Consider the following 27,841-nt stretch of genomic DNA (forward strand, 5'->3'; position numbering starts at 1 on the left):
ACGCCCCGCCTGCCTCTGATTGGCCTATACCGACACTGCCGGCCTTGAAGAATACATGCTGGATATAGTCTGCCGCGAGGTTACTCCGTGGTGGGACATAAATAAACAATACAAGTACGATATTATAATACAAGAAGAATGACAGCTTGGCACGCGCGACAGTAACTTTCATTTTTTTGTAGAAGAGGCAAGCTATAATATTGTTTATGCCGTTTATGCCATGTGTACACTTGGAACATTGTTGTGTTGTTGTACTGTTAAAAAGGTCTCTTTTCCCTTGATCTTTATCTTTTTTTAGTATAAATAGTATTAGTTTACTATAATTACGTTAATACACAACAATCAACGCTGACACTTTAATTTAGAACACAGACAAACCAAATCATAGTACACATACGTGTTCAATCAATGAGGATTAGGGATGCACCGAAAGAGAAGGAGAAATGATTGGCCGAAACCGAATACCGAATATATAGGAAACAGTTGGCCGAAAACCGAATACCCGAATATGATTCATATTATTATTGTTTTTTTTTCCTACCATTGCCGTCATGGCCGTAACCTTAAAGCTACCTGATTTATGGCAAAATAAATGCTTATGGGCAAAACTCAACTTAAATAATAATCACTATTATGGGTCCATAAAACATTTATTCAGCTCTTCTGAATGCATTTATTGCATATACACGACTATTCGGTGATATATTTTCTGCCTATTCGGGGGCCGAAACGAATAGGCCGAAAATGCATTTTTAGCCATTTCTCTGCGGCCGAATATTCTGTGCATCACTAGATTCAACCAAAGCAAACGGCGCACAAACAATATTAGTTTTCCTCTTCTACAAAAATTAAAGTTACACGTTACTGCCTCGCGTGTTGCCCTTCCCGTGTACTTAGTATTATTTCCCACCACGGAGTATACCCTTGCATCTTGGAGGACAGGCGAGTACTTAGTTTAGACAGTTTTTGGTTTAGACTATAGTCATTGGTTAGACCAGTCATTAGTCCTATACACAACTACAACCTATCTCAAACCCTCACCCTAAACCTATAACCTCCCACGGGGCAGCACACCTAAACCTATAACCTTAACCCATGTCTAAACCAATGACTTAGTCTAAACTAAGTATGCGCCCCGAAACATCAAAAGCATCGCTCTATACATCACGTCCCGTGTGTTGGTTAAACAGTGAGTGTTTGTTGACAGGAAGTCGAGTTTGTTCCCGTTGTCGTACAATACAATACACGAGCAGTTCCTTTTTTTTTTTTTAAGATCGTCGAGTTCTGCTTCGGTTCATTTGTTTAAATGCCACCACAGTTCTGCTTTACATGACGACCGATAACCTGATCTCGGGATCCTTTTTAGGGAAATAATGTCTGCTGCCCAAGAGACACTCACTGTTTCATTATAGGACGGACGAGAAGCTTGACCAGCTTGACCAGAAACCTTCGTTATAGTAACTATGATACCAGGTCAACGTCACATCCCACTGAGCAATAGTCGTCTAGATGTCCGTCTAAAATGGGTTATAATTGGTCTAAAAATGAAAGTATTATTTAGCGGTATATAGACCGTTATTTCAACGTCTAATCTAAGCGAATACTGGACTACTCGCCCCGGTGCTTGCCCGTTTTTCCTCCCGGAATTTTCCCCAGTGAGGGGGATAACTTTGTAATATGCTATTGGCTGTTTGTATTCTTTTTTTTTTATAAAAAGATACTGCTGTGGAAAGGCTATATTATTACCTATAAACAATTTAGTATTATGTAAGGTTTTTCCCCCTCAAATGGTACCTCGTCAGATAATCCCCACATATCCTACAACAACTTCTGTGAACAGACTTCACTGTAGTAGCTTTTCATAAATTATATTTGTACTTATGGCTGTTCTGCTGTCATGAAAGTTTATAGTTAGAGAAATTCAAAGTCCAGCCGTCTGCTGACCAGCCTCGCCCACCCCTCACTGGGGAAAATTCTGGGAGGAAAACAGAAACGGGGCGAGTAGTCTTGTTACCATATAAGCCTAGACCTCACTGCTCACTGGGATCTATCATCTCATCTGTGCGTTTGACGACGTTGCGTAGAGTGCATGGGGTCTAATGGTCAAAAGAGAGTTGGCTGAAATGTGCCTGAGTAGTGTGTTTTATTGTTAACTGCACATTATGTGAAGACATTGAGGGTTAGGGATAATAAGCCTATAGATCATATAGACAAGAGAAGCGATGAAGAGTCTGTGGCAAGTTTGGAGGCAGGAGGCAGGAGGAGGAGTCCTGGTCAGCCCGCCATGAGCCGATGCAGCAACACAGCAACGTTGTGTCCTGTTTTGAGCATGCCATTATAGTCAAATATTGTCCTACATCTTTAAAAGCTTTCAAACTTTTTTGTTTTTTTAAAGATACATTTCTTTGGCTTTTTCTGCCTTAATTGATAGTGGACAGTATAAGTATAGTCTGACAGGAAATGGGGAGAGAGAGAGAGAGAGAGATGGGGAGCGACACGCAGGAAAGGTCGTCGGGATCGGGGGTCGAACCCGCGAGGGCCGCGACCACTACACTAGCCGCCCCCCGGGGCCACATTTTCTAAAAAATATACAGATCTACAAGCTCACAATGCTGTGAACAACGGCAAAATGTCGTATGATCGTATATGCAACGTGTCTGACTGTCACATCATCGCAAAACACCTTGAGCTTCGTGTAGCTGTGGCTATTTTCACTATACATTTTGAAATATCTGCATACAGTTTCACCTATAGAATGTGCATGCCCAAAATAGATTTAATGAAAAAAAACGTTTTGATATAAGTTTCTGCCCAATGGCAATGCTGTGCAGTGGTCATGATCATTTATACATTTTATTGAAGCTGTATTTTAGATGTTATGAGCATCCTCACTTTACTCTGTAGTCTGAAAACTAACATCTCTTACAGTCAGACTCTACCTCACCCCCCCCCCCCTCCAGAACTCACCTCCACCTCACCCTCTTGCTCTCACCCCTTCAGACTCCACCTCACCCCCTATAGCGCTCGTCTCTTCAGTTCAGACTACCTCACCCCCTATAGCGCTCGTCTCTTCAGTTCAGACTACCTCACCCCCTATAGCGCTCGTCTCTTCAGTTCAGACTACCTCACCCCCTATAGCGCTCGTCTCTTCAGTTCAGACTACCTCACCCCCTATAGCGCTCGTCTCTTCAGTTCAGACTACCTCACCCCCTATAGCGCTCGTCTCTTCAGTTCAGACTCCACCTCACCCCCTATAGCACTCACCTCTTCAGTTCAGACTACCTCACCCCCTATAGCGCTCGTCTCTTCAGTTCAGACTACCTCACCCCCTATAGCGCTCGTCTCTTCAGTTCAGACTACCTCACCCCCTATAGCGCTCGTCTCTTCAGTTCAGACTACCTCACCCCCTATAGCGCTCGTCTCTTCAGTTCAGACTACCTCACCCCCTATAGCACTCACCTCTTCAGTTCAGACTACCTCACCCCCTATAGCGCTCGTCTCTTCAGTTCAGACTACCTCACCCCCTATAGCACTCACCTCTTCAGTTCAGACTACCTCATCATCAAAATGAGCAGACCCACACGTTTGAAACACGGCGCGTGTTTTGAGCTTGTGGATCTCCTACTTTTGCAATTATTTTTGTATTTGAATAGTAGCCGTATAGCAGTTTCCACCCGACAGAGATTATTATGCCAGTTATACTTGATGTGGATGTATGTTGGTTATAGGCAACTTGTTCACTTTGTTATGTTATCATTTAAAATAGACATATTGTGCTATATGAATAGTATTTATGATAGCATGTCGTTTAGACAGATGAGATGATAGATCCCAGTGAGCAGTGAGGTCTATAGGCTTAGATTAGACGTTGAAATAATTTATAGACGGTCTATATACACCGCTAAATAATACTTTCATTTTTAGACCAATTATAATTTATAACCCATTTTAGACGGACATCTAGACGACTATTGCTCAGTGGGATGTGACGTTGACCCGGTATCATAGTTACTCCGTGACGCTTAATTGTTTTCTTTTCTCACTCCAGTGACATTCCATTTGCCCTATGCTTCCTTTGAGCATCTGCTAAATGCCTAAATTGTAATGGAATGCTTTTCAAATGGGACTGGAATCTAAAAATGGAAGTGAAATGATCTGTTACAGACGCTCATGCAAGGCTCATTATGAGAGCTGGAATAGTCAACTGTAGGCGCCCTATACACACACCGTCTGCGAACGCCGCGCGTCAAAACAGCCGCCTCCGTTACTTTCAATGAACCTATCATCGCACACCGCCGGCGTCCGACGCGCGTTCACGCCTCGCCTGACGTACGCTCCCACACGCCACTGTTCTATTTTTCCAGGCGCTGCCGCGCGGCAACGCCTGTGCCGCCGCGTGGCTGCGCACCCGGTGTGTGTCGGGCTTTATACCGACATCCTGTTTCTCTGTGCCATGTTTATCAGCAGGCGTGCTAGAAAACCAGCAGCATTAGAGGTCCTGGTAGGATATGAAACCAGCAGTACTAGAGGTCCTGGTATAGGATAGAAAAACAGCAGTATTAGAGGTCCTGGTAGGATATAAAACCAGCAGCATTAGAGGTCCTGGTAGGATAAGAAACCAGCAGTACTAAAATAAAACCATTTACGTTCTGGTATAGGATAGAAAATCAGCCGTATATTGAGGTCCTGGATCAAAAACAACATTCCCGCTATGAGCAGGCTTATAATAAAAGGAGCTTATCTCTTGCAGTGCTATTATGCGAGTCTATAATTCGTTGTACTGCTACTTGGCTAATAAAGGGAGAATCTAGTTATGTAAGAAAGTAAGTAGCATTGTGGGAACCATGTGGTCCCATAGGTCAGGAGGAGGTCTGGAATATCCCGTTTCTGTATATATAGCGTGAGGCAGCTTGATGTACAACACACCTCCTGACACCGGGGTTGGATCAAGGGATTTACCCTCAATCTATATAGCCCTCAATGCTGAGGGTCGAGCAGAGAGGGACATTGGGGTTTTTTTTTTTTAAAGGACAACTTTAGTTTTTTTTCAACCAAAGGTTCATGTTTCAGGTTGTTATTAGAGAAAGTAAAAGATGCTATTTTTTATTTTTTAATATTTTTTTTATCCCACGATTTTGTAACCCATTTTTCACCCCTGTGTCAATCATCTAATGTGATCCTGGGCTCTACACACCCTCCACCAACCTAGTCCCCATATATGGGGGACATTGGGGAGAGCAACGGACTTGAACTCATGCTTCCTTCATGCCTGAGTGTCCAAGTTGCTCCTTTACTAGATTTTTGCTATTTTTGACAGGGCGCGTGGGCATTCGAACATGGGGCTAAATATGTATTATTTTACAAAATTTTATAGCGATTAATTATTTTATTATTTACTATAGTCCTACTAGACCCCAGGAAATTACATCTGGCCACAAAAGATCACAAGATCTACTGAATGTGAAGGGGGTGACAAACTGACATGTTGAGCCATACACAACACAGTATGGCATCCCCCTGTGTAGTACGCCCCTTCACATTCAGTAGATCTTGTGATCTTTTGTGGCCAGATGTAATTTCCTGGGGTCTAGTAGGACTATAGTAAATAATTAAAAAAACATCGCTATAAAACTTAAAACTTAAAAATACCTATTTAGCCCCATGTTCCCCCAACAAAAGAAAGCAGCAAAAAAAAAAGAAAAAGAACACTCATCTTTTACTTTCTCTAATAACCTGAAACATGAACCTTGGTTGGAAAAAAAAAACTAAAGTTGTCCTTTAAGTGTTTGCTATAACTTACAGGGACTGAATCCCCGACCTCCCAACCTCAGTCTATACACTCTGACCGTGAGCTATAGGCCAATGAGCTGGCAGTATGCTGTAGCTATGAAGGTGTACTGTACACACAACTGTACATATATTTTGATGGGATTACAGAACCTTTATACGGTTGACATTCGCCATGGAGTCGGTCTCACTGAAACCAAACACCAGGGCTCGACTGATGACAGTCGAGAGGAGATGGTCAATATATATGAGATCCTTCATCCTTGTGCCGTTTCTAACCCATTCTGACCCGAGATCAGATTCATACGAGGTTTCCACTGGACACACACTGGTCTGATGAACCCATTCTGACCCGAGATCAGATTCTAAAAAATGTCAGTCGTTCTTCGATTTTTCTAAAATAGCAGACCTACAAGCTCGTAGCGCGCCACTCGGTGGCGCGCTATGAGCTTGTAGATCTGCTATTTTTCAATAGCTAAAGCATAACATGATGCCGACACCAAAATGGGTTCCCGTTCAAAATGGGCTAAATATAGCTCAAACTCCACTGTCTTCCTTATTGTGAACATAATAGGCACGAGGTGATATGACAATTTCACGTCAAGATTATCCCGGCCAACGATTACCCTATATTATCTTGTCAAACTGTGCGTAAAAGTTAAAACTCTTAAGATGTCACACAAATATACTGGAATCACTTAAAGGCCCACTTCACCACTTTTCAACCTATCTTCATATGATAGGTCCTCACTAATAATCATGAAAAAAAAATGGCGCAATCTTTTTCTACTCTACTCTGTGTGTGTCTCATAGGAGGGCTGTGGGCAGTTCAGAAACTGTCTTCCAGTGACATCATCGATGGGGAATACAAGTTAATATAGAAACTGCAGGGCTTTCTAGTTCTGAAAAGTTGCAATGCGAAAATGGAAGCTATCGTAATGAAAATCTAAACATTTTTGTAAAAAGATCTTGTTTAAAAAAAAAATCTGCCTAATGATGTCACTGGAAGACGGTTTCTGAACTGCCCACAGCCCTCCTATGAGACACAGACTGAGTAGGAAAAAGATTGTGCCATTTTATCATGATTATCAGTGCGCCACTCGGTGGCGCGCTATGAGCTTGTAGATCTGCTATTTTTCAATAGCTAACGCATAACATAATGCCAACACCAAAAGGGGTTCCCTCCCAAAATGGGTTAACCCTTTGAACCCTAGAGTCCTTATCCTATGGCCAAACATTCATTAACATTCATTTAAATTTGTGAGCATGTGATGTTAATTTCACAGAAGAAATGTGGTGTAGAGGGTAATACTAGTGGATGTAGCCTACTATAGAGCTCTTGGGGACTCCTAAATATTAATATTTGGGCCTGGCCTACATCATAGGTTATAAGATTCCCCTTTAAAAATACAATTAAGACAAATTGGCATTGTAGCGTAGTACTAGTCGTGTACTACTTTGAACCTGTTTTAGTGAAAAAGAAAAAGGCGCACATGAAAATACTGACCAATAGTATTGTATTGACAATTATCCTGATAATGGAAATTCACGTTGATCAAATTATTGTTTGTTTTTGTCCTAATAAAAATAATAGTAGAATAATAGTCTAAAAAAAAACATACTCGGAATACTCTGCAAAGGATGTACGGAAGATAAAACAATATCAAATATCATAATATTAGTTTCATATACAAGCGCCACAGGACATGTATAAAAAGGTAGGGTAAGTTGTTTTCTTTGGTTAAATAGCTCTAAATATCCTGATAGTACTCATTGCTATCGAGTACATTTGTTCAGTAACCGGAGTCTCCGATGTCTCTCTGTAGCTATTTATTAAACAGAAAATACATTTCAGGTCAGGATTTAAAATGTCATCCAATCAGGATAATTTAGGAACTCAAGACAGGATATACACACAAGTAAATGAGCAGACACATTTGGAACACTATAATGATAAATGGGTATACTCTCTCCCGAGTCCCTGATTGGCTGAAATGTCACGTATAGGCCAGTGCATGCCATGGTTCCCAAACGTTTTCATGTCAAGAACCCCCAAATTGAAACCAATTAGCACAGGGAAACCCCATAAGAGAAGATTTCTATACGTCTCTATCAGTGATTATCAACCCGTTTAATTCCAAGGAACCCCCCCAGTTTGACATGCATTATAGTCTACGGACCCCCCACCCCCATTTAATAGCATTTCTATCTCTGGGACCCCCAATTTACTGTATATTGTAAAATCAATGTTAATAACTCTGAGAGTACTACAAATGAAACAATTCCATTTGTACAGTCTCAAGAGTTCTATAGACCCAAAAGGGGCCTATTTGGTTCCAAACTATCATTTAGCTATATGGGGACCCCCTGGGACTCCCTCAAGGAACTCCCTGGGAGTCCCCGGACCACACTTTGGGAACCACTAATGTAGGCTATACCTGAACATGTATTTTCTGTTCAGAGCTGGGGAGACCCCTGCTACTGAACAGTCTATGACAATGATTATACTATCACAATAGTGTTTATATGTATTTTTCAGCAAAATAAATGACTGTCTGACTGAAAACAACTCATTTTTTTATTCTGTATATACCGGTGTATAGGCTACATACTCTGGTTAAATTGCAGAGCAGAACTTTTAATCAATAACCATGACTGACTTCCAGCGAAGGATAGATAGGCCTATATACTGAAGAGGATGACTTTGTGGTTTTGTATACATTATTGGTGATTTGCATGTTTGTATTTGTCTTGTAAATTGTCGTGGGAACCAAACCATGCAGAAACAATAACCGTATGTCCCACAGGTAGGTATACTACTGTTCTGGAGATCATATATCCACTGTGTATGAGGAATAATATGGATCATAACTTGAGTTGAATGCTTTAGTTTACACTGTATTGCACTTCATATAATTAAACCACCATTATTATTAGGCATTTCTGGATTTCAGGATTTTAAAGTCCTTTGTATTTTATCCATGATCCATCAACACAATTAAGACTGTATACACATGTGTAACCAAATGGACCTTATTAAGCTGTCCATGCAGGTCAATATACATTTTGTACAATCTCAGAGTCTATATTACTGGGTCCATGTGTACAGTCTCAAAGTCTACTCGGTCCAGGACCAGGTTACATTTGTACAGCATCACTCTCAGTCTGATGGGTCCATTTGGTTGCAGTTACAGGTGAGTAAAATGATAACCTTGAGGATTTCACTGTGACTGTGAGTCTGTGACCACAGTGCAAGACGTATAGGCCTGCAATATTATTAGTAATTCATACCCCTATTAATCTCAATTAAATTATTTATTATGTGTATAGCCTATACCATGCCCATATAGGCTATAGCTGATGTAGCCTAGTATTATAAGTCAGATAGCCTAAAGTAGAAAATCAAAAACGATCCTTTGAAATGACAAAATGTAGGCTATATATTCACCTCAAATCAGCATATTTGGGTTAACTTGTTTTGAATCTATTGGATCTCAAGACCATCATTTGTATTGGACACACACACACACACACACACACACACACACACACACACTGTAGCAACAGATCTGTGATCGTCTTTCTTGATCCAAGGGCTATTTTTGATTTGAATCTCGCCGAACAAAATGTAAAGTACTGTGCTGCTCACCGGCATCATGTTGGCACCCTGCACTGTTGGATCCGTCCCTGCTGTGTATCCCCGTCTGTCCGACTCCTACTGTATCCAGATCAGATCCAAACTCCTCTCACATGCTGCCTCCTCTCCTCCGTTATCTCCTCGTCCTCGATGTGTTGTAGTAGTAGAGACACCCGTTAGGTTAATTAGCTCGCCGTGCGGTCGCTTTTCTTGTGCGGTCGATTGAATGTCAGCAATAATTATTTATCGACCTGTTGCAAATTAAAAAAACAGACCGACCCGCTTCGATTTTCACTTGGGGGGGGGGATCGAACCGGGACACCGCCTCACTCGCATGCGGGCAAAATGTAAGGTTATCCGAGTCCAAGAATCTTGTTTTTTCTCTCTCCCCCTTCTCCCATTAGATCTTATATAGGTCCATGACCCGACACAAGCGTTAAAGAACACCAGATCCGTCTGGGTGAGCCAGCCTTCTTACTGCCTCCAATTTACAGTCATGCTTCTCCTTAATCCGATTGAATGAAGATCCAAGATGTTGGCGTGTGTTGTTGTGTTGCTGTGTGCGCGTGTGTGTGTGTGCGTGCATGTGCGTGCGTGCGCGTGCAGCATCACGACGGTTCAATCAACAAACGGTTCGGCCCAGCCAACCGGACTGACGCTCTTTACCAGGGCTCCCTAGCAACCGCTGACTCCTCCTTTTGTTTGTTTTTTTATGAAGGCTGGAGTACATGGGGTACTTTGTTTTGCCTTGAAATTAAATGATCTATGATGCGTTTAACGGACACCTCAAGGCCTACAATTAAAATATAAGGTGGGTGGGAGTAGTTAATACATTATTTGGATACTTTCTGCCTTATATTATTTGGAATTGTTCAATGTAATAATTATAGGTTTAAAACATAATCCATTTCATACCCCAATGTATAAATGTAGGTATAGGCTCCCCAATACCTTTCTTTAAAATAAACGTTGTAATTAACACAAACATTTTTAAGCAGTAAAACAAATTGAAACATGATCGTTTAAAAAAAATGACATCCGAGCGCCCCCTAGTGCCCAGTACCGTGCAAGCAGGTCTCACCAGATTTTAGATTACCGTCTGCTGAACATTAAAATTTTCGCCCCCACCCACCCCACTGCCCTTTTTGCACATATTGTATTGTTCTGTTTTGATTTGATAATTTATTTTAAAGATGGAGTGCCGTGATTTTTATAGTTCTTTGAAGTTTTTACATGTGTTTTGAGGTGACAGCACTTCATTGCACACAACAACCACACCAAGGGGTACCGTCTAACAATGTCTTCCTCTTGTATTTAGGTTCTCTTCTTGGGGACTGAAACCTTGACCGTCAAATGTGCCAATGAAAAAAATAAAAACAGTGATGTAGTACCATGCACAATCTTCCCCTCCCCCTCCCCTTTATCATCAAACAGCTGTGGGTGTGGCTTCAGTTCAGGTGGATCACCTTCACCATCCACCCACCAGGCAAACTTAAAGGCCTATTCATAGTTTGGATTTTAGGTGGGTGAGGTGACCACCGCTCCGGTGGTGAGCTGACCACCTGGAGCTGAAATAACGTTGAGCGGTGGTGAGTAAAAAAAACAGAAAGAAGGGGCTGGAGTGGTGGTTGGTTTGCTCTTCACCGCGGCTCGTGACGTACCGAAAATCCAGACTATGTAATGAGCCTTAACGAGTAAGACGCGCGAACGCGGGAAGCGAACGCAGATCGTAAATTGCAATAACAATTTGAATAAATTGTGTCCATATATGGGCACAAAAGGGGCCAGGTCCACAACAAACAAATCACTGGCCCCTTTTGTGCCCATATATGGAGCCGAGTGGACCTGGCCCCTTTTGTGCCCATATATGGAGCTGAGTGATTGCTGATGCAACACACTCCATATTTGGATAGCGGGACAGACACACGGACAGACAGACAGACAGACAGACAGACACACAGACATTATCTGCTAGGTCTCATAGTAAGTGCTCACTGATTTCGCAACAAGTAAAGCACAAACAAGCAATGTTGAGAAGTGAAGTGGTCCTTTAAAGAGTTAAAGGGACACTTCACCCTTTTTGCAAAAAAATATATGTTAATGATGTTTAGAAGCTTTAGATCACTTTCCTGGGGGTATTTATGTGTGTAATATGTGGTTTTAGATATTTTAGATTGTAGCAGTGAGCCTGTTGTCTCTGATGTCATGGACACTGGTCTCACTACCTTCCTGGACTACAATTCCCATAATTCTTTGGTGCACTGCTCCTCCTTGTGGATAGGGGGGAGAGCTGTCTTACTGAGACAACATGTAGTCCAGGAAGGAAGTGAGCCCAGTGTCCATGACATCAGAGACAACAGGCTCACTGCTACAATCTAAAATATCTAAAACCACATATTACACACATAAATACGCCCAGGAAAGTGTTCTAAAGCTCCTAAACGTCATTAACATTATATTCTTTTGCAAAAAGGGTGAAGTGTCCCTTTAACTCTGAGAATGACTCCTGATTCCATGTGTGCTCCTGAATGACAGCTGCTGTAGAGAGAACTGAAAAGGACTCAATTTATATAATATCATGCATGAATTAATTTTATTAATTAGAAAAAAAGAATAGAGATATACAGAATAGGAGAGTATAACAGCAGAACGTTTTGCCCCCAGTATAATGCTATAGGTGTCAATGTGGTTTAATGTTTTCTTCTCCTCTGTTTGGTCTGCCTTAGAGGAGATTGGACGTTCCACAGCCTCGGCTCTTGAGCTCTGGAGAACAAGGAAACGTTTGTTACTTAACAGATTGAGGCTTTGACCTTTGCGCTTATGAAATTGGAAAATGCTTATGAACATATTGCTAGTTTGGCCACTTCAAATGCTCTATTATTCTTATTATTTTGTTAACCTAAAATAGAATGAGACACATTGAGAGCTTGTAGATTGGCTATTTTTTTGCTGTGCAACATGCTTCTATATTATATAGAAAAACACGCTGGCTTCCATTAAATCCAAATGACTGAAGTCAGTTGTGGTGACTGAGAACTTTAAATCCATAAAGATGGCACGATGTTTGTCTACTCGATGTGCATCTCATTGACGCTGTGCGGAGAGTTCAGAAACATGCCTACCAGTGACATCGATTGAGATTCCAAGCTAATTAAAAACTACAGTCTCTCTCGTCATATCTGAAAGCCAGACGTTGAGAAAAAAAATATCTTCAAAGTGAATCATTTTGAATAAATAATAATATTTTTAAGAAACACAAACGTTCTCTTCTGAGAGTCCAGGGCCAAATACAGATTAGCATGAAAAGCACAGCTTTAAGATACTTACTGGTCTGAGGTCAGTACCAAAACCAATGCTAACAGGCAAAGACTACATATTAAGTGATACTTAATGCTGGTCTGAGGTCAGTATAAAACCCCCCCTAACGGGCATAAAGACAACATAACTGCCACTTACTGCTGGTCTTGGCGCAGGTTTAGGGATGGACTTCCCTCAGTGTCTGCTGAACCTGTTTTAAAGGAGGAGAGTGTTTTTACAACCTGCCCATAGCATCTGCTACTGATGCTTACTCTTGCATGTTAACCCATGCAGAAACCACGTACAGTCAATCGACTGCAAGTCATGGTTAATTTGTATTATTACTGCATATGCAGGCCATTGACTGGAACAGTACTATAGAGAGCTTACACATTTGCAAAGCACGACAGTCTTTCTTCATAAGACAATCTCGCGAGAGGATCGGACCACCCGAGGCATGATATTCTTTAACCCATTCTGAACGGGAACCCATTTTTGGTGTTAGCATCATGTTATGCTTTAGCTATTGAAAAATAGCAGATCTACAAGCTCATAGCGCGCCACAGAGTGGCGCGCTACGAGCTTGTAGGTCTGCTATTTTTTTAAATCGAAGAGCGACTGACATTTTTAGAATCAGGTCAGAATGGGTTAATCAGACCAGTGTGTGTCCAGTGGAAACCTCGTATGAATCTGATCTCAGGTCAGAATGGGTTTAATCAGACCAGTGTGTGTCCAGTGGAAACCTCGTATTGAATCTGATCTCGGGTCAGAATGGGTTAACCGCGCACAGCGACGCAACTGTAATCAAAAGTAAATAAAGCTCGTTTTGAATTAGAATCGGAATCCGACATTAGAATCTGAGATAAAAAGGGTGTTAAGATTTTGGCTATTATTCAAGTCGACCTTTTTTACTGACAGACCAACCACTTTCCGGTTCATCTCCTAGACACGGAGATGCTGACAGACAGCAGAATAGCGTGATCTCACTGAACTGAATTAATATAAACCGTTAAAAGACAGAGATCTCCATTCATGGCAGTCGGCATGTTAAAAAAAAAAATCGGAAAAACGCATCTCGCTATGAGCTTGTTAATCTCTCAAGAACAGATTCCCGAGCGATGCTACCGATTCAAGGACATCAGGAAACAATTCAAGGAAACAAACAGCAGAGGGCTCTGTTTTTCTTTTTGCTGATTTCTAATTCTATAATTTGTAAAAATCAACATTTTTAACTCAAATATTGGTCCTTGGACATGAGAAGGTTAAAGAACCACCGTTATAGCAACATGCGTTTTTCCAGAAAACTGCTTTAGATTTAGAAGACATTTTGTAGAATTATGGGTTAAACCCATTCTGGGCGGGAACCCATTATGTTATGCTTTAGCTATTAAAAAATAGCAGATCTACAAGCTCATAAGCTACGAGCTTGTAGGTCTGCTGTTTTTGAAAAATCGAAGAGCGACTGACATAGAAGACATTTTTTAGAAGCTGATCTCAGGTCAGAATGGAAAACTGTCAGGATGTATAGGAGACATTTTTTAGAATCTGATCTCAGGTCAGAATGGAAAACTGTCAGGATGTGTAGAAGACATTTTTAGAATCTGATCTCAGGTCAGAATTATGGGTCAAGAACACAACGTGTACTGTGAGTATGCATGCGACAGGAATCTTACTGGAGTTTATGTCACTCAAGATGGCGCTGAATCCTTCACCAAACGTCACATCAGAGCATCCAGCTGAAACACATAGCAGGGAGGGTTCAAGTATTAATAAATCACTAACACTACTGATAGAAGTTTATTTTTTTTCCTCCAGCTATCACGCATCATTAATACATTCTGAACGGGAACCCATTTTGGTGTTAGCATCATGTTACGCTTTAGCTATTGAAAAATAGCAGATCTACAAGCTCATAGCGCGCCACCGAGTGGCGCGCTATAAGCTTGTAGGTCTGCTATTTTTGAAAAAAACGGCTGACATTTTTAGAATCTGATCTCAGGTCAGAATGGGTTAATCAGTCCAGTGGAAACCTCGTATGAATCTGATCTCAGGTCAGAATGGGTTTAATACATTTCCATCTTGTGATAGGATAACACCAGCTGTGCCCGTGACGCCAGTTTGGTGCCCGACAAGAGAAGGGAGTTTTGGTGAAACAGAACCCCCCCACAGTACTACTCCGTAGTTCTTTGAACTTGACCTTCGTTATGATCTGAACGACACACCTGTCGAGCTTTCCGACTGCATCTCGGACGATTGCGGCGATGCTACCACGTCAACATGAAAACAGACATTATGACAGACATACGGAACGCTAGAGTCCCCCACTCATTCACAGGGTTATTGTGATTGACGATATAACTTTGACATGACAGATCGGGGGGGGGGTTTTAATCCTGACCGCCATGGGAGTGTTGACGGTTAATTATGACCTACCGGCAGGTGTGCTGATGGCTCTGAGTGCTGCTGCGTTGGACATTACTGTAAGAAAAGGGATCATTTCAGTGAACCGGGAAACATTGTCATTTCATACTCGTCAATTCATTTCAAAACATGCACTTACAATACATGCACTATCATTAGATAAAAATGATAAAATACACACAATTACATGCGCAATGCATACTGTACACTATCATTAGATAAAATACACAAACTTACATGCACAAATGGACACACATGGTACACATTGCAGCCGTTAGCACCGCTCAAACGTTGAAATATGGAGATACAAGGTTTCTGCCCGACAACGATATGCAGCCTCCTGTTGCGAATGATGTTCACTAACAATAGCAATTAGCAACTGGTTTGTCCCTCACAGGAGTCTAACGTTCTGCTACAGTAGGTAGGCAGGATGGGGCGCCATGTTTCTTTTTTTTTCCAATATATATTTTTCACCCCTGTGTCAATCATCTAATGTGATCCTGGGCTCTACACACCCTCCGCCAACCTAGTCCCCATATACTGTATGGGGAACAAGGGGAGAGCAACGGACTTGAACTCATGCTTCCTTCATGCCCGAAAGTTTTTCCTTTACACCTGACAGGGGGAGTTTCCTTGGTTGGACGTAGCGTGTGGAAGGAAACACGTTATTCCAACCAGTTCCTTCCCCCTCCATCAGGCGCCCCGGCTGGCCAGGGGGAGGCAGTTTAGTGTCCAGGATTGCTGCATGTTTTTTTGTGAGGGTACCTACCCTAGGGGACACGGGGAGAACATGCAAACTCCAACACAGAAAGGCCCTTTCGCCAGCCCCGCCTTCGGGTATGGGCACTGATGACGCGGAGGAGGAAACACGCCGCCAGCACCCACAGCGTCCCGAGCGGGAATCGAACCCAGGACCTTCTAGCTGTGAGGCGACAGCACTAACAACTGTGCCACCGTGCCCCGGGGCGCCATGTTTAACGATTTATTTAATTACTGGAAAGGCAAGCACCGTCAACGGTCAACGGCATTTTGGTGTTGCGGCCGGGGCTACACTGGGGACGGAACGGAACCGTACGCAGCTATTGTCATGACGGACAGACAGACGGCAGTACCTGGTTGTCATGACAATGACAGAGACAACAACAGTACCTGAAACACTTCTCCTGGTCGATTCATGGAGAGCTTCCTTCCGCTTCGCTCCATCCAGAAGTGCCGGAAGGGAGAAACGCCTGGAATGAAAGACAAACAATTTAACACAAAAAGGCCTTCCAAAATAAAATAAATAAAGCTTTTTAGGCCTGTTGTAAAAGAGTCCAGGGGTCTGGCAGTGCTCTTAAATCGATAGAAAGGCTGTTTCACGGGCATGGTGCTGCCGAGCAGAATGCCCGGTCCCCCCATGGTGCGTAGATTTGTACTAGGGGACACCGAGAAGGAAACAGTCTGTCTGACTGGATGTGTCTAATGGGCTACTGTCTGAATGGATGCAGTGTTCAATGTATAGATTTATTTTTCTTTCTCTGATGCAATTGTGAACATTAGCCAAGGTATAAAATAAAATGCATAATTATCCATTGATGTAACGATAAAGTAACAACCTTGAACCTCTCTAAATGATGAGGTGTTCATTCATTAAGTAAGGATATCAAACGTTTACCAGTACCGATTCTGTTGCGTCTGGCGAGGTCTTAAGGGCTGTGGCGTGGCGAAAACGGGAAGCGTGGCGAGCACGTTGGGACTAGCCTGGAGAGGAAATGCAGGGTAGAGTTATGAGGGTAAAGGCTTTCAGATAATGGCTCAGGTTAACCCATTCTGACCTGAGATCAGATTCTAAAAATGTCTTCTACATCCTGACAGTTTTCCATTCTGACCTGATAGTGTGGTATAGATGTGTATTTCCGTAGGATTTTTTTGCTAAGTGATTTTTTTGCTTTCATAGGGACCAAACTGTCAGAAAATGATGGGGTTCAAATTTTCCGACCCCCACCCCTTATTTGGGGGGGTCATATCTTTTGGGACCTCCCATAATGGTATGCCACCCCAGGTGAATAGGGAAAAAAAGTTAAATAATAGCTATCACAATGAAACTTCTCCAGTTGATTACTTATATAAAAAATAAGATTTTTTGTATTACAAGTTTTCTGAAATTATATGTTTAAATATGCAAATTAGGAATTATATGCGCTAATTTGCATACATTTCGGGACGATAAATCTGAAGATCGGATAAAGCCAGGTTCAAAATTATCATTTCATTTTGTTGGCACATTAGAGACAAAGAAAATTACACATGGGATTTTTGATATCTCTAATTATCACTCCACAAATCAGAAAATAGTGTCAACAGGCATAAAAAACCCATTTTCGGCATGTTTTTAGGTATAAAATGTGATGTAAATCAGGCTGTGAATGATATATCAACAAATCCATGTGTAAATGTCTGCGGAATATAGTTATGAATGAGACTGAAACGTTTGGTGTATGTGAGTTCAACTGAAGTGGAGATTCTTTGTCTCAGGTATGAGGAAAACCTATTTTGAGAAAACGGCCTTTAAAGATTTGTATTGTAAAATTCCAAAACGTTTTATTTGAAGCCACTATTTGGAGACAAAATATCTCATCCAAACCTTGGCAACAACATATAATGGCATATATCATTGGAAAGGTCTGGACCTCGAGCTGACTGTGGTCTGATCCAAATATGGTCACTTCCTTTGTACCAACAACCAATCATCATTTCACCCAGAAAAACGAGCTGTCTTTGGCTAAAAATCAAAATAAACATCTAAATCTGTATTTTTAATGTGTATTTTGCTTTAGTTTGAAAGAAAACATGTTTAGGAAGCAAAATAGCAAAAAAAATAATATCATGATTTCACCTGTAGTGTCTCGCCTTAATGTCCGAAATATTCTGAGTTGATTTCTTACACTTTGAAAGTAGCCAGAATAATCTTTTCTGACTTTTGGTTGGGGTCTTTCACCCTGCATTACATTCCTCGCTCTGCTCCTGTTCCAGAACGATGTCAAATTAGATAATAATTTAAGCATTAAAAGTTTTTGTAGCTGGGCACCGATTACAAAAATGAGTAGTATTTAATACCAGGGGTCTTCCACAGGGGGTCCGGGACTAGTTTGGCCCCTATTCTTGCACCCATATATGTGATTTGCAAGTATTTCGAATAGTATTAGAATATCTTGCGTTTATGTAAAGTACTTTGATAGTTTATTAGTATTCTACCATTATTGTTGACACTGCAGGGAATAAAGGTATTGCAACTTCTCACTTTGGGCACACACACACACACACACTTATCCTCTTAAAGAGCCCATGGTAAATTATGCCTACAATACATTATTTGTAGGATCTATTCATCTTCGTCATCATCATCTTGAATGTCCTCCCTGATAGTGTTGACACAGTCTCCACCATAGCATTTGCAGAGAGGAGTGCAAGGCAGGTTATTGTTTGAGCAGCTGCACCGTCCCTTGCAACCTGCTTTGCAACCACATTTGATGAGCTCAAGTACTGCCTTTGGAGCCGGGAGGGCAAGACACCCGACTGGAACATACCCTCCACTATCTGAATTCCATCCATTTTGTTCGATTGGTGGAAGCTCGGGGCAATTTGCCAGGTATGAATGACTTATCCCGCATTGTGACGTAGTTGGCACAGAGGATATGTGGTAGCCGTGCAGCACGGGTTGGAGGTAGCATCTCACCCTCAATAGTTCCCATCTAGTAATGGCAAGGTTGTTGGACCTCCATGCTCCAATGGTGATGGAAGCTTGCCGTTAACAAGCTCAGGTGGAATGGAACCCATTCCAAGGTCCTTGAAGCAGTTAATGGCAGGATCATCATCATCAAGCCTCAAGTAGCATTGACCCATGTCTTCTTGGAGATTCCAACACATTTTCCTCCCCAGTCAGCACCAGAAAAATTGTGTAGGCCCAGGAAGAATGTCATTTTTTGCCCCATCTGACACAAGCGCTGATGAAACCAGACTCTTCAATGGTGTGTTCTCTTTGAACAGATTGCCTCCACAGTGCAACTCAATCAATTTACATTGCTTGAGTGCATTTTCTCTTGACCTCAATGCAATCTCTCCTGAGAGCTGATAATGTTCTTTCCTTGAAGACCTGGAAGCTTTTGGGAAGCTGTTGAGGTACTGATTCACTAGACCAGAAAGATGAGGTGTGGTAGTGACTAGTCGGTCCAGAGCTGCTTCATCTCTACTGATTCCAACCATCCCACCATGTCCCTTTAGCTTCTTGATTTCCTTCTCAAGGGCTTGATCTGTGAAGAGATGAGTGAACGGTGTCTCTGACCACAAATTCACCTGACTTCAGTGCGTTCCATGTTTCTGCAGGGTCATCCTGTTCAAGAGCGTTCATTTGGGCAAGATAGACTGGCATCAGTCGAGCATATTTAAGGAGAACACGAGCAAGGAAATACTTGATGAGTTCCTCTAAGTCACCTGACTGACAACAGAAAGACAAAGAGAAAGACAGCAGCAGCCTGGCTGATCTTTATTTAGCAGCAATATTTGCTACACTGAGGCACCTTACTTTGAAAATAGCTGATCTACAAGCTCAAACTACAACCTTGTAGATCAGCTATTGTTCGCTAAAGTTCTCCCTGGAAAAGGGATGCTATGGTTCAAGTGGTTTAATGTAAAAAAAATAATAAAAGTTCCTATCCCACAATTATTTGGTGGGCCCCTGTATAGTAACTCTGAGGACCCCCTAGGGGTCATGGGCCCCCTGTGGAAGACCCCTGGTATTGGCTACTACTATTTATTTTATATCAGAGCCCAGCTACAAAGACTTTTATGCTTCATTTATGATCTAATTTGACGTTATTCTGGAACAGGAGCAGAGCGAGGAATGTAATGAGAACTTATAGGCTCAGAGGTCAGTCCGGGAGGTCCCAAGTGAGGAAACACCCCTACCAAAAGTCAAAAAAATATTCTGACCACTTTAAAAGTTTAAGAAATCTACTCAGAATGTTTTAAAACATACAAAACAATTCTAATATTATGAAAATCGGACATTAACTGGCTGGCATACTGTTCTGGGAGGTCCCAAATAGATGACCCCCCCAGAAACGGGGTGGGGGTCGGGAAAATTTGAACCCCATCATTTTCTCATAGTTTGGACTCTATAGAACCAAGATCTGCAAAAAAAAATTAGCACAAAAATCCTACGGGAGCTGTTTTTTGGACGCATCGTACCACACTATGAGATCAGATTAAAAAAATGTCTTCTATGTCAGTCGCTCTTCGATTTTTCAAAAATAGCCAGACCTACAAGCTCGTAGCGCGCCACTCGGTGGCGCGCTATGAGCTTGTAGATCTGCTATTTTTCAATAGCTAAAGCATAACATAATGCTAACACCAAAACGGGTTCCCGATCAAAATGGGTTAACAGTTTGAACAAAAGCGAGATCATTTAGGGTGGAAGACCCAGACACAGCTAGCGCGAGAGCAGAAGTGGGGAAGAAACAGAAATCACACTAATGTGAAGTGAGGGGCTTCCAGTGCCACATGACATCGGGGGGGTCCTGTTTTCTTTTAGGGGCACTAGCAGATCTACAAGCTCATAGCACGCCACTCGGTGGCGCGCTATGAGCTTGTAGATCTGCTATTTTTTTTTAAATCGAAGAACGACCGACATGGAAACATAGCTTTTTCAGAAAACTGTCGGGATGTAGAAGACATTTTCTAGAATCTGATCTCAGGTCAGAATGTTAAACTGTAAGGATGTAGAAGAACTTTTTTAGAATCTGATCTCAGGTCAGAATGGAAAACTGTCGGGATATTTTCTAGAATCTGATCTCAGGTCAGAATGTTAAACTGTCAGGATGTAGAAGAACTTTTTTTGAATCTGATCTCAGGTCAGAATGGAAAACTGTCAGGATGTATAGAAGACATTTTTTAGAATCTGATCTCAGGTCAGAATGGAAAACTGTCAGGATGTAGAAGACATTTTTTTAGAATCTGATCTCAGGTCAGAATGGAAAACTGTCGGGATGTAGAAGACATTTTCTAGAATCTGATCTCAGGTCAGAATGGAAAACTATCAGGATGTAGAAGAACTTTTTTAGAATCTGATCTCAGGTCAGAATGTGCGTGGTGGGTGCACTCACCGGGGAAGGGGTTAAGCCACAGCCGGGCGGAGGAGCCTGGTTCTCCTTCTCGCTCATCCTCAGGTTGTACTCCAGCTCCGACATCAGCTGCTGATCCGCGGAGAAGAACTGCTTCATCTCATCTCGGAGCTCCTTCATGTTCACCTGAGGGATACGAGGAGGAGACCCTGTTATAGTCTATACTGTCCCAATGGATGTTATAGGTTTAATATATTATAGTGGCGTCTTTTTGGTAGCCCTCAGTGTGGTTTTTGGCAGCGGATTTAGATTTTTAGTTTTAGTCATAGTCTCTTCAATTTCTTTTTTTTTGTGAAATTTAGTTTCAGTCAGACGGAATGTTTTTAGTGTTAGTCTAGTTTTAGTCGACCAAATATCATAGGATTTTAGTCGACTAAATCTACAGTTGATTCAGTCGACTAAAATGTATTTTGGCGGGCCGTCGTAATGACTGATTTTACACTTGCGACCAAGTGTAAAATGTCTTATGCCGGATCTCTTCGTCCCTTCCTAACATCTTAGTCTAGTTTTTATTTGTTGACGAAATTGTCAGTATATTTAGTCTCAGTTTTAAGTCACCATAGCTTTAGTTTCCATTTAGTTTCCGTCAGTGGAAAAAGGCAGTCGACGGACATTTTTCGTCTTAAGTTTTAGTCGACGAAAACAACACTGTTTGTTGCTCAGCACCTGCCCAAGTTCAGATTGGGGATATTATACACTACAGTATGCATGAGGTTTTCTTTTTTTGAGGGGCGCTAGCCTAATCCTATGGCCAGATTTTGGGCGTTTGTGTATACACACACAAAAGTTGAAGACAAAAAAGGACGGACGGAAAAGTGAAGACGCAAATTGTGATTGGCCGGAATGACATCTGCGATGATTTCATTGGTTGAGCATGGAATGTGATGTATGATGATAAGAGTGCCCCTCACTTGACACGGGTGTGATTTAGTTTTAACCCATTTTGGTGTTAGCATTATGTTGTGCTTTAGCTATTGAAAAATAGCAGATCTACAAGCTTGTAGCGCGCCACCGAGTGGCGCGCTACGAGCTTGTCGGTCTGCTATTTTTTGAAAAAAAATCAAAGAACGACTGACATAGAAACATAGCTTTTTCAGAAAACTTGTCAGGATGTAGACATTTTTTTAGAATCTGATCTCAGGTCAGAATGGGTGAAATATAAATGGAATGAGTCTAATCCATGGTCTAAACTCTGACATCCATTCAAGCTATAGGAGGCCCAAATCTCATTACCTGGAGGTAGGACATGAGGTCTCGGAGGACGGGGGAGCGCTTCTGTTCCATTAGATTCTTCAATTCGATGATGACGGGCATGATGTTCTCCATGAACGCCTTCTTCTGCAGCTGTTGACCGCCATCATAAAAAAAACATGTAGGTTAGACGACCATCACTGGACACACACACACACACACACACACACACACACACACACAACAAATAAGATGGTTATACAAAAGGCCCTGTTCCGCTGGTGGTTCCATGAAGGCATTTCATGCGTTCCCTTACCATGCATTTAGTAAATGTAGCAAAAAGTGAGGATTTTGTATTTTCTTCCACAGGACAGTGCACTTAAACCTTTTGTCCATTGATCGGTGGAAAATGCGTCAATGGTGTCATTTACTGGGAAAGTCAAGAAGTCAAGACATTTTACACAGAAAAGGGAGTTAGAATCTCAAACAAGGGTGATTGAGTCATCGTCATTATCATTAGGAAACGTGCCAACCTAATCATCAAGCCATTATGTGTCTAGCCCCTGTATGGACGGGAACCCCTTTTGGTGTTTTAAACATTATGTTATAATTTAGCTATTGAAAAATAGCAGAACTGCAAGCTCATAGCGCGTCACCGAGTGGCGCGCTACGAGCTTGTAGGTCTGCTATTTTAGAAAAATCATGAAAAAATGTGCCTCAAATCTTTCAGAAAATTGTCATGATTTAGAAAACTTTTTTTTTTTCCAACGTCAGGCCTGAATGGGTTAAGGAATAGATCAGTGCTTAAAAACAAATCAAGTCCTTAAATCCTCCTTTCAGTTAAATAATGAGCCCTGAGCACGATATTAATTTGTTGCACGTTAGTATTGTGCAATGAATGAAATAGAGCCCCTAGTTTGGATTTTTTGGACAAAGCTGTATGAAATACTAATTGATTAGCCTGGCGAAACGCAGCTACTTGTATGTCAACGTAGCTTTTAACCACTTTTAACTATTATTTTCAACTTTAGCTGTTGGTTTTTGAGTTAATGTTTTTAACCACTTTTAACTATTATTTTCAACTTTAGCTGTTGGTTTTTTTTATTTAATGTTTATTTAATGTTATTTTTTTGTAGAATCTCGTCTCAAGTTGGGTGAATAAGAATGAGTGAGAAACAAAATCTGCAGCCTGTAATTTATTTAAAATTAGCAATCCAGAAACGTAAATATTATATCATAATATATCAGAGCCTATTTGTCAGAAAAACGCTAATCCACGCCTTTGTTTTTTTCTCGGCTTGATTACTGCAATGCACTTTTTTCAGGACTGCCTAAGAAAAACAACTGACAGATTACAACTTGTCCACAATGCAGCAGCCAGAGTTTTAACTAGAACTAAGATGAGAGAACATATTACTCCAGTTTTGGCATCACTGCACTGGCTTCCGGTTGTTTTTAGGATTGATTTAAACAAAAATGTACTTGTCTATAAAGCTCTCAATGGTCTCGCACCTTCCTACCTACATGACTGCCTGCCTAAATATGTCCCAAACCGCCCCCTAAGGTCTTCCACTGCTGGCCTGCTAGCTTTGCCTAAAAAAATGGCAACCAAAAAACACGGGGAAGCAGCTTTTTGCTTCTACGGGCCGACGGCATGGAACAAGCTCCCACTGTATACCTTCGTCAGGCAGCCTCTGTAGACATTTTTAAAGCTCAGCTCAAGACCCACTTCTACAACATTGCTTTTAATTGATATTTTATTGCTTGTTTTTTAATGTTGTTGCCTTGCTTTTCTTTTATTCTCCATTGTTCTGTATAGCACTTTGAGCTGCATTTCATGTCATGAAAGGTGCTATACAAATAAAGTTTTATTATTATTATTATTATCCTGCTACCCTAATAGACAGGGGTACATGAGCACCTGGCCGTTCATTCGTGCTCTATCTCCGACCAAGCCACACTTCCACCACACATCTCTCTATGCAAAATAAAACCTGCACACTCCTACAAAAGACATAGACTACATTGCATTCGCCAAAAATGTCTTCTTTACTGTTTAAATATTACTTTTCTGAAACACGCTATTCTTGCTCAACCTCAACAGCCTACGTCAGAATCGTCATGTTGGCGTCTACTACGCCAACTACGTTCACTTAATAAGGCCAGTCCTTCACAGTGACACACGCGTTAGATCAACCACGCGACCGGGATGGTTTCTACCCCTCAATGTCGTGCCTACTCTACACTGCCATCCGAAGGCCCCTCCCCCTTTCACTGTTCCTGTGTGTGACCTGTGAACTACTCTCTGACTGCACTGTGGCTTGCTTTATATGTGCGAGGTTGAAATGTAATGCACATAAATTAATTATAGGTCCAGCAAGCAAATCATGATTGTCTGTTTGTGCTCAATAGGTCACCATCACATTCCGATTTTAGGTGTTGTGTTTTCTATGACATTTATTTGGGCCAGTAGTTTCATATCTATCCTTTTTCCGACCAACACAGAACATGCTAACGGTGTTAGCGCGTTAGCATCCATCTTGCTTTTGATTTATATGTGCGAGGTGGAAATGTAATGCACATAAATGAATTATAGGTCCAGCAAGCAAATCATGATTGTCTGTTTGTGCTCAATAGGTCACCATCACATTCCGATTTTAGGTGTTGTGTTTTGTATGACACTTTGGCCAGTAGTTTCATATCTATCCTTTTTCCTTTGACCAACACAGACCATGCTAACGGTGTTAGCGCGTTAGCATCACACAGCTTACAGCGTCAGTGTTGCATGAATACTTTCAACCATGACAATGCCGACTACTTTTGCTACACACACTTCCCAAGGATTATGGAGATGTCTTTATTTTTTTTTAAGGTTGAGAAATGAAATAATTATGGTCGTTTCTAATCTCAGCATTTCACAAGAGAAAGACGTGGATGCCTTTCGCTGCGCTGTTGGCGTTGCCATGTCTCATAGAAACAAGTAAATAGGTCTTTAAAAATAATCCCAAAACAAGCGCATATAACAGGGGTCTGTAACCTATTTTAAATGAAGTGCCATGTTTTTATTTTCTAGATAGTGAGTCAGCCACAAGCTCACATCACAACAATAATCCATGTAATAATCACAATAACAATACTAATAATAATAATCATAATAATCCTGCTACCCTAATAGACAGGGGTACATAAGCACATGGCCGTTTATCCAACAGCTTTCTCTGACCCAACCACACTTTCACCACACATCTCTATATGCAAAATAAATTCGGCACACTCCCAGAATACATATAGGCTACATTTCATTGAAAGAAATGTCTTAATTACTGAATAAATATTACTTTTGTCAACCACGCCATTGTTGCTCAACATCACCAGCCTACGTCAGAATCGTCATGTTGGCGTCTACTACGCCAACTACGTTCACTTATTGGGGCCAGTCCTTCACAGTGACACACGCGTTAGATGAACCACGCGACCGGGATGGTTTCTACCCCTCAATGTCGTGCATTTGCTGCGCCCTTCTAATGCTGCGCCACGCCTACTCTATACTGCTCCATGCGACTCGAACAGCGTCAGCAGCAGCAGCTCCGAGCCTCCGTCAGAAAGGCTGCCCACAGCACTGCACAGCCCCACACCCAAATGAATCGAATGAATGAATAAGGCGCTTATATCGCTATTGCTCAGTGGATGGGACATTTACATTAAAAGCAATCGGATGGACGCGTGGATAACGGCATGGTTGTGTGCAATCGGAGGGAAAGCTTCCATAATCCATATAGCTTCCATGCTAGCTGCTTCAGACACGGGGGAGGGGAGGGAGAAATAGTGCGAAATAGCGCTTATGCAACAATTACCCTAAAACACAAACACCTCAACTCGATGTCATTGTGAATAAGAATTTCGAGCGAAATAATAATTTTTGGAAGGACACTTTCACCCAGTATGAAGCTAAATGTGGAAGCCGTGTGTGTCACACCAAAACGGCTGACCTATAGAATCCTGTAACCAGCCTCTCGCACTGCCTGCGAGTTGGCTCCGTCTAAGGCTCCGTCTTATGAGCAAATTTAGAACTTCCGGTCTGACAGCTAGCAGATTTAAGACATCCGGTTGCTTTCAGAATAAAATAAGATTATTTAATTCGTTAATTAAATAATTTTTACATTACATTATTAGTATTATTATTACATTACAGTTATTGTAAAGACACACATTATGTTTCTGTGTAAAAATAAGTAATTAAATAACATAAAAAAGTTATCTAAATGGATAAATGCTATTCACTGGAGTGCATGGACTTTATAAAGTGGACACTGGACAAAAGACGGCTCCGCCAGGCAACTATCTGGACATACCCACGCGTTTGGGAAGATGTCCTCTACCACCCCACAGTCTCCGCTAAGCGGGAGAGGTGTACAATTCACAGCAGCAGAGCTTCTACTGGGGTCAATGCAAAAAAATGTACCGTTTCCGGACCCAGAATGGACACTGGACAAAGAGGCCTCCGCGAGGCAACTATCTGGACATACCCACGCGTCCGGGGAGATGTCCTCTACCACCCCACAGTCTCCGCTAAGCGGGAGAGGTGTAAAATTCAGAGCAGCAGACCTTCTATTGGGGTCAACACTCAAAAAAGTGCCGTTTCCAGACCCAGAATGGACACTGGACAAAGAGGCCTCCGCGAGGCAACTATCTGGACATACCCACGCGTCCGGGGAGATGTCCTCTACCACCCCACAGTCTCCGCTAAGCGAGAGAGGTGTAAAATTCAGAGCAGCAGAGCTTCTACTGGGGTCAATGCAAAATAAATTACCGTTTCCGGACCCAGACTGGACACTGGACAAAAGACGGCTCCGCGAGGCAACTATCTGGACATACCCACGCGTCCGGGGAGATGTCCTCTACCACCCCACAGTCTCCGCTAAGCGGGAGAGGTGTAAAATTCAGACCAGCAGACCTTCTATTGGGGTCAACACTCAAAAAAGTGCCGTTTCCAGACCCAGAATGGACACTGGACAAAGAGGCCTCCGCGAGGCAACTATCTGGACATACCCACGCGTCCGGGGAGATGTCCTCTACCACCCCACAGTCTCCGCTAAGCGAGTAAATGGGTGCTTATATTTCTATGTGAAATGTGGTGATGCTGGCATCACAATAGATGCCAGCATCACGCTGCCTCCGTCTAATAAGCACATTTACAACTTCCTGTTTGGAAACCGAAACAGATGCTTCTGACATTTGCCTGTGCGTGCTTAATCGTTGTACTTCTGAACACATTTCCCAAATCTCAGTGATTTATCCACACATCGCTCTGTGTGTGTGTGTGTGTGTGTGTGTGTGTGTGTGTGTGTGT

The 27,841-nt window shown here is 41.9% G+C and overlaps 1 protein-coding gene across 1 annotated transcript in view; it reads right to left on the reverse strand.

The window, feature by feature from the left end:
- Window positions 1-12,006: 12,006 nt before the first annotated feature.
- ncapd3 (non-SMC condensin II complex, subunit D3) overlaps window positions 12,007-27,841 on the reverse strand; it is a 49,895-nt gene continuing 34,060 nt past the window's right edge. Inside the window, exons 28-35 of the mRNA XM_080794165.1 lie at window positions 22,534-22,644; window positions 21,283-21,426; window positions 16,803-16,882; window positions 16,292-16,371; window positions 15,155-15,199; window positions 14,395-14,457; window positions 12,881-12,932; window positions 12,007-12,187 (exon numbers count right to left, since the gene is read on the reverse strand). Coding sequence (XP_080650291.1) covers window positions 12,115-12,187; window positions 12,881-12,932; window positions 14,395-14,457; window positions 15,155-15,199; window positions 16,292-16,371; window positions 16,803-16,882; window positions 21,283-21,426; window positions 22,534-22,644 — 648 coding nt within the window. The 3' untranslated portion in view covers window positions 12,007-12,114. The remainder of the gene's footprint in view (window positions 12,188-12,880; window positions 12,933-14,394; window positions 14,458-15,154; window positions 15,200-16,291; window positions 16,372-16,802; window positions 16,883-21,282; window positions 21,427-22,533; window positions 22,645-27,841) is intronic.

Source organism: Protomyctophum bolini, assembly GCF_963924005.1.
Source record: "Protomyctophum bolini genome assembly, chromosome: 3".
NCBI classification, from domain to species: Eukaryota; Metazoa; Chordata; class Actinopteri; order Myctophiformes; family Myctophidae; genus Protomyctophum; species Protomyctophum bolini.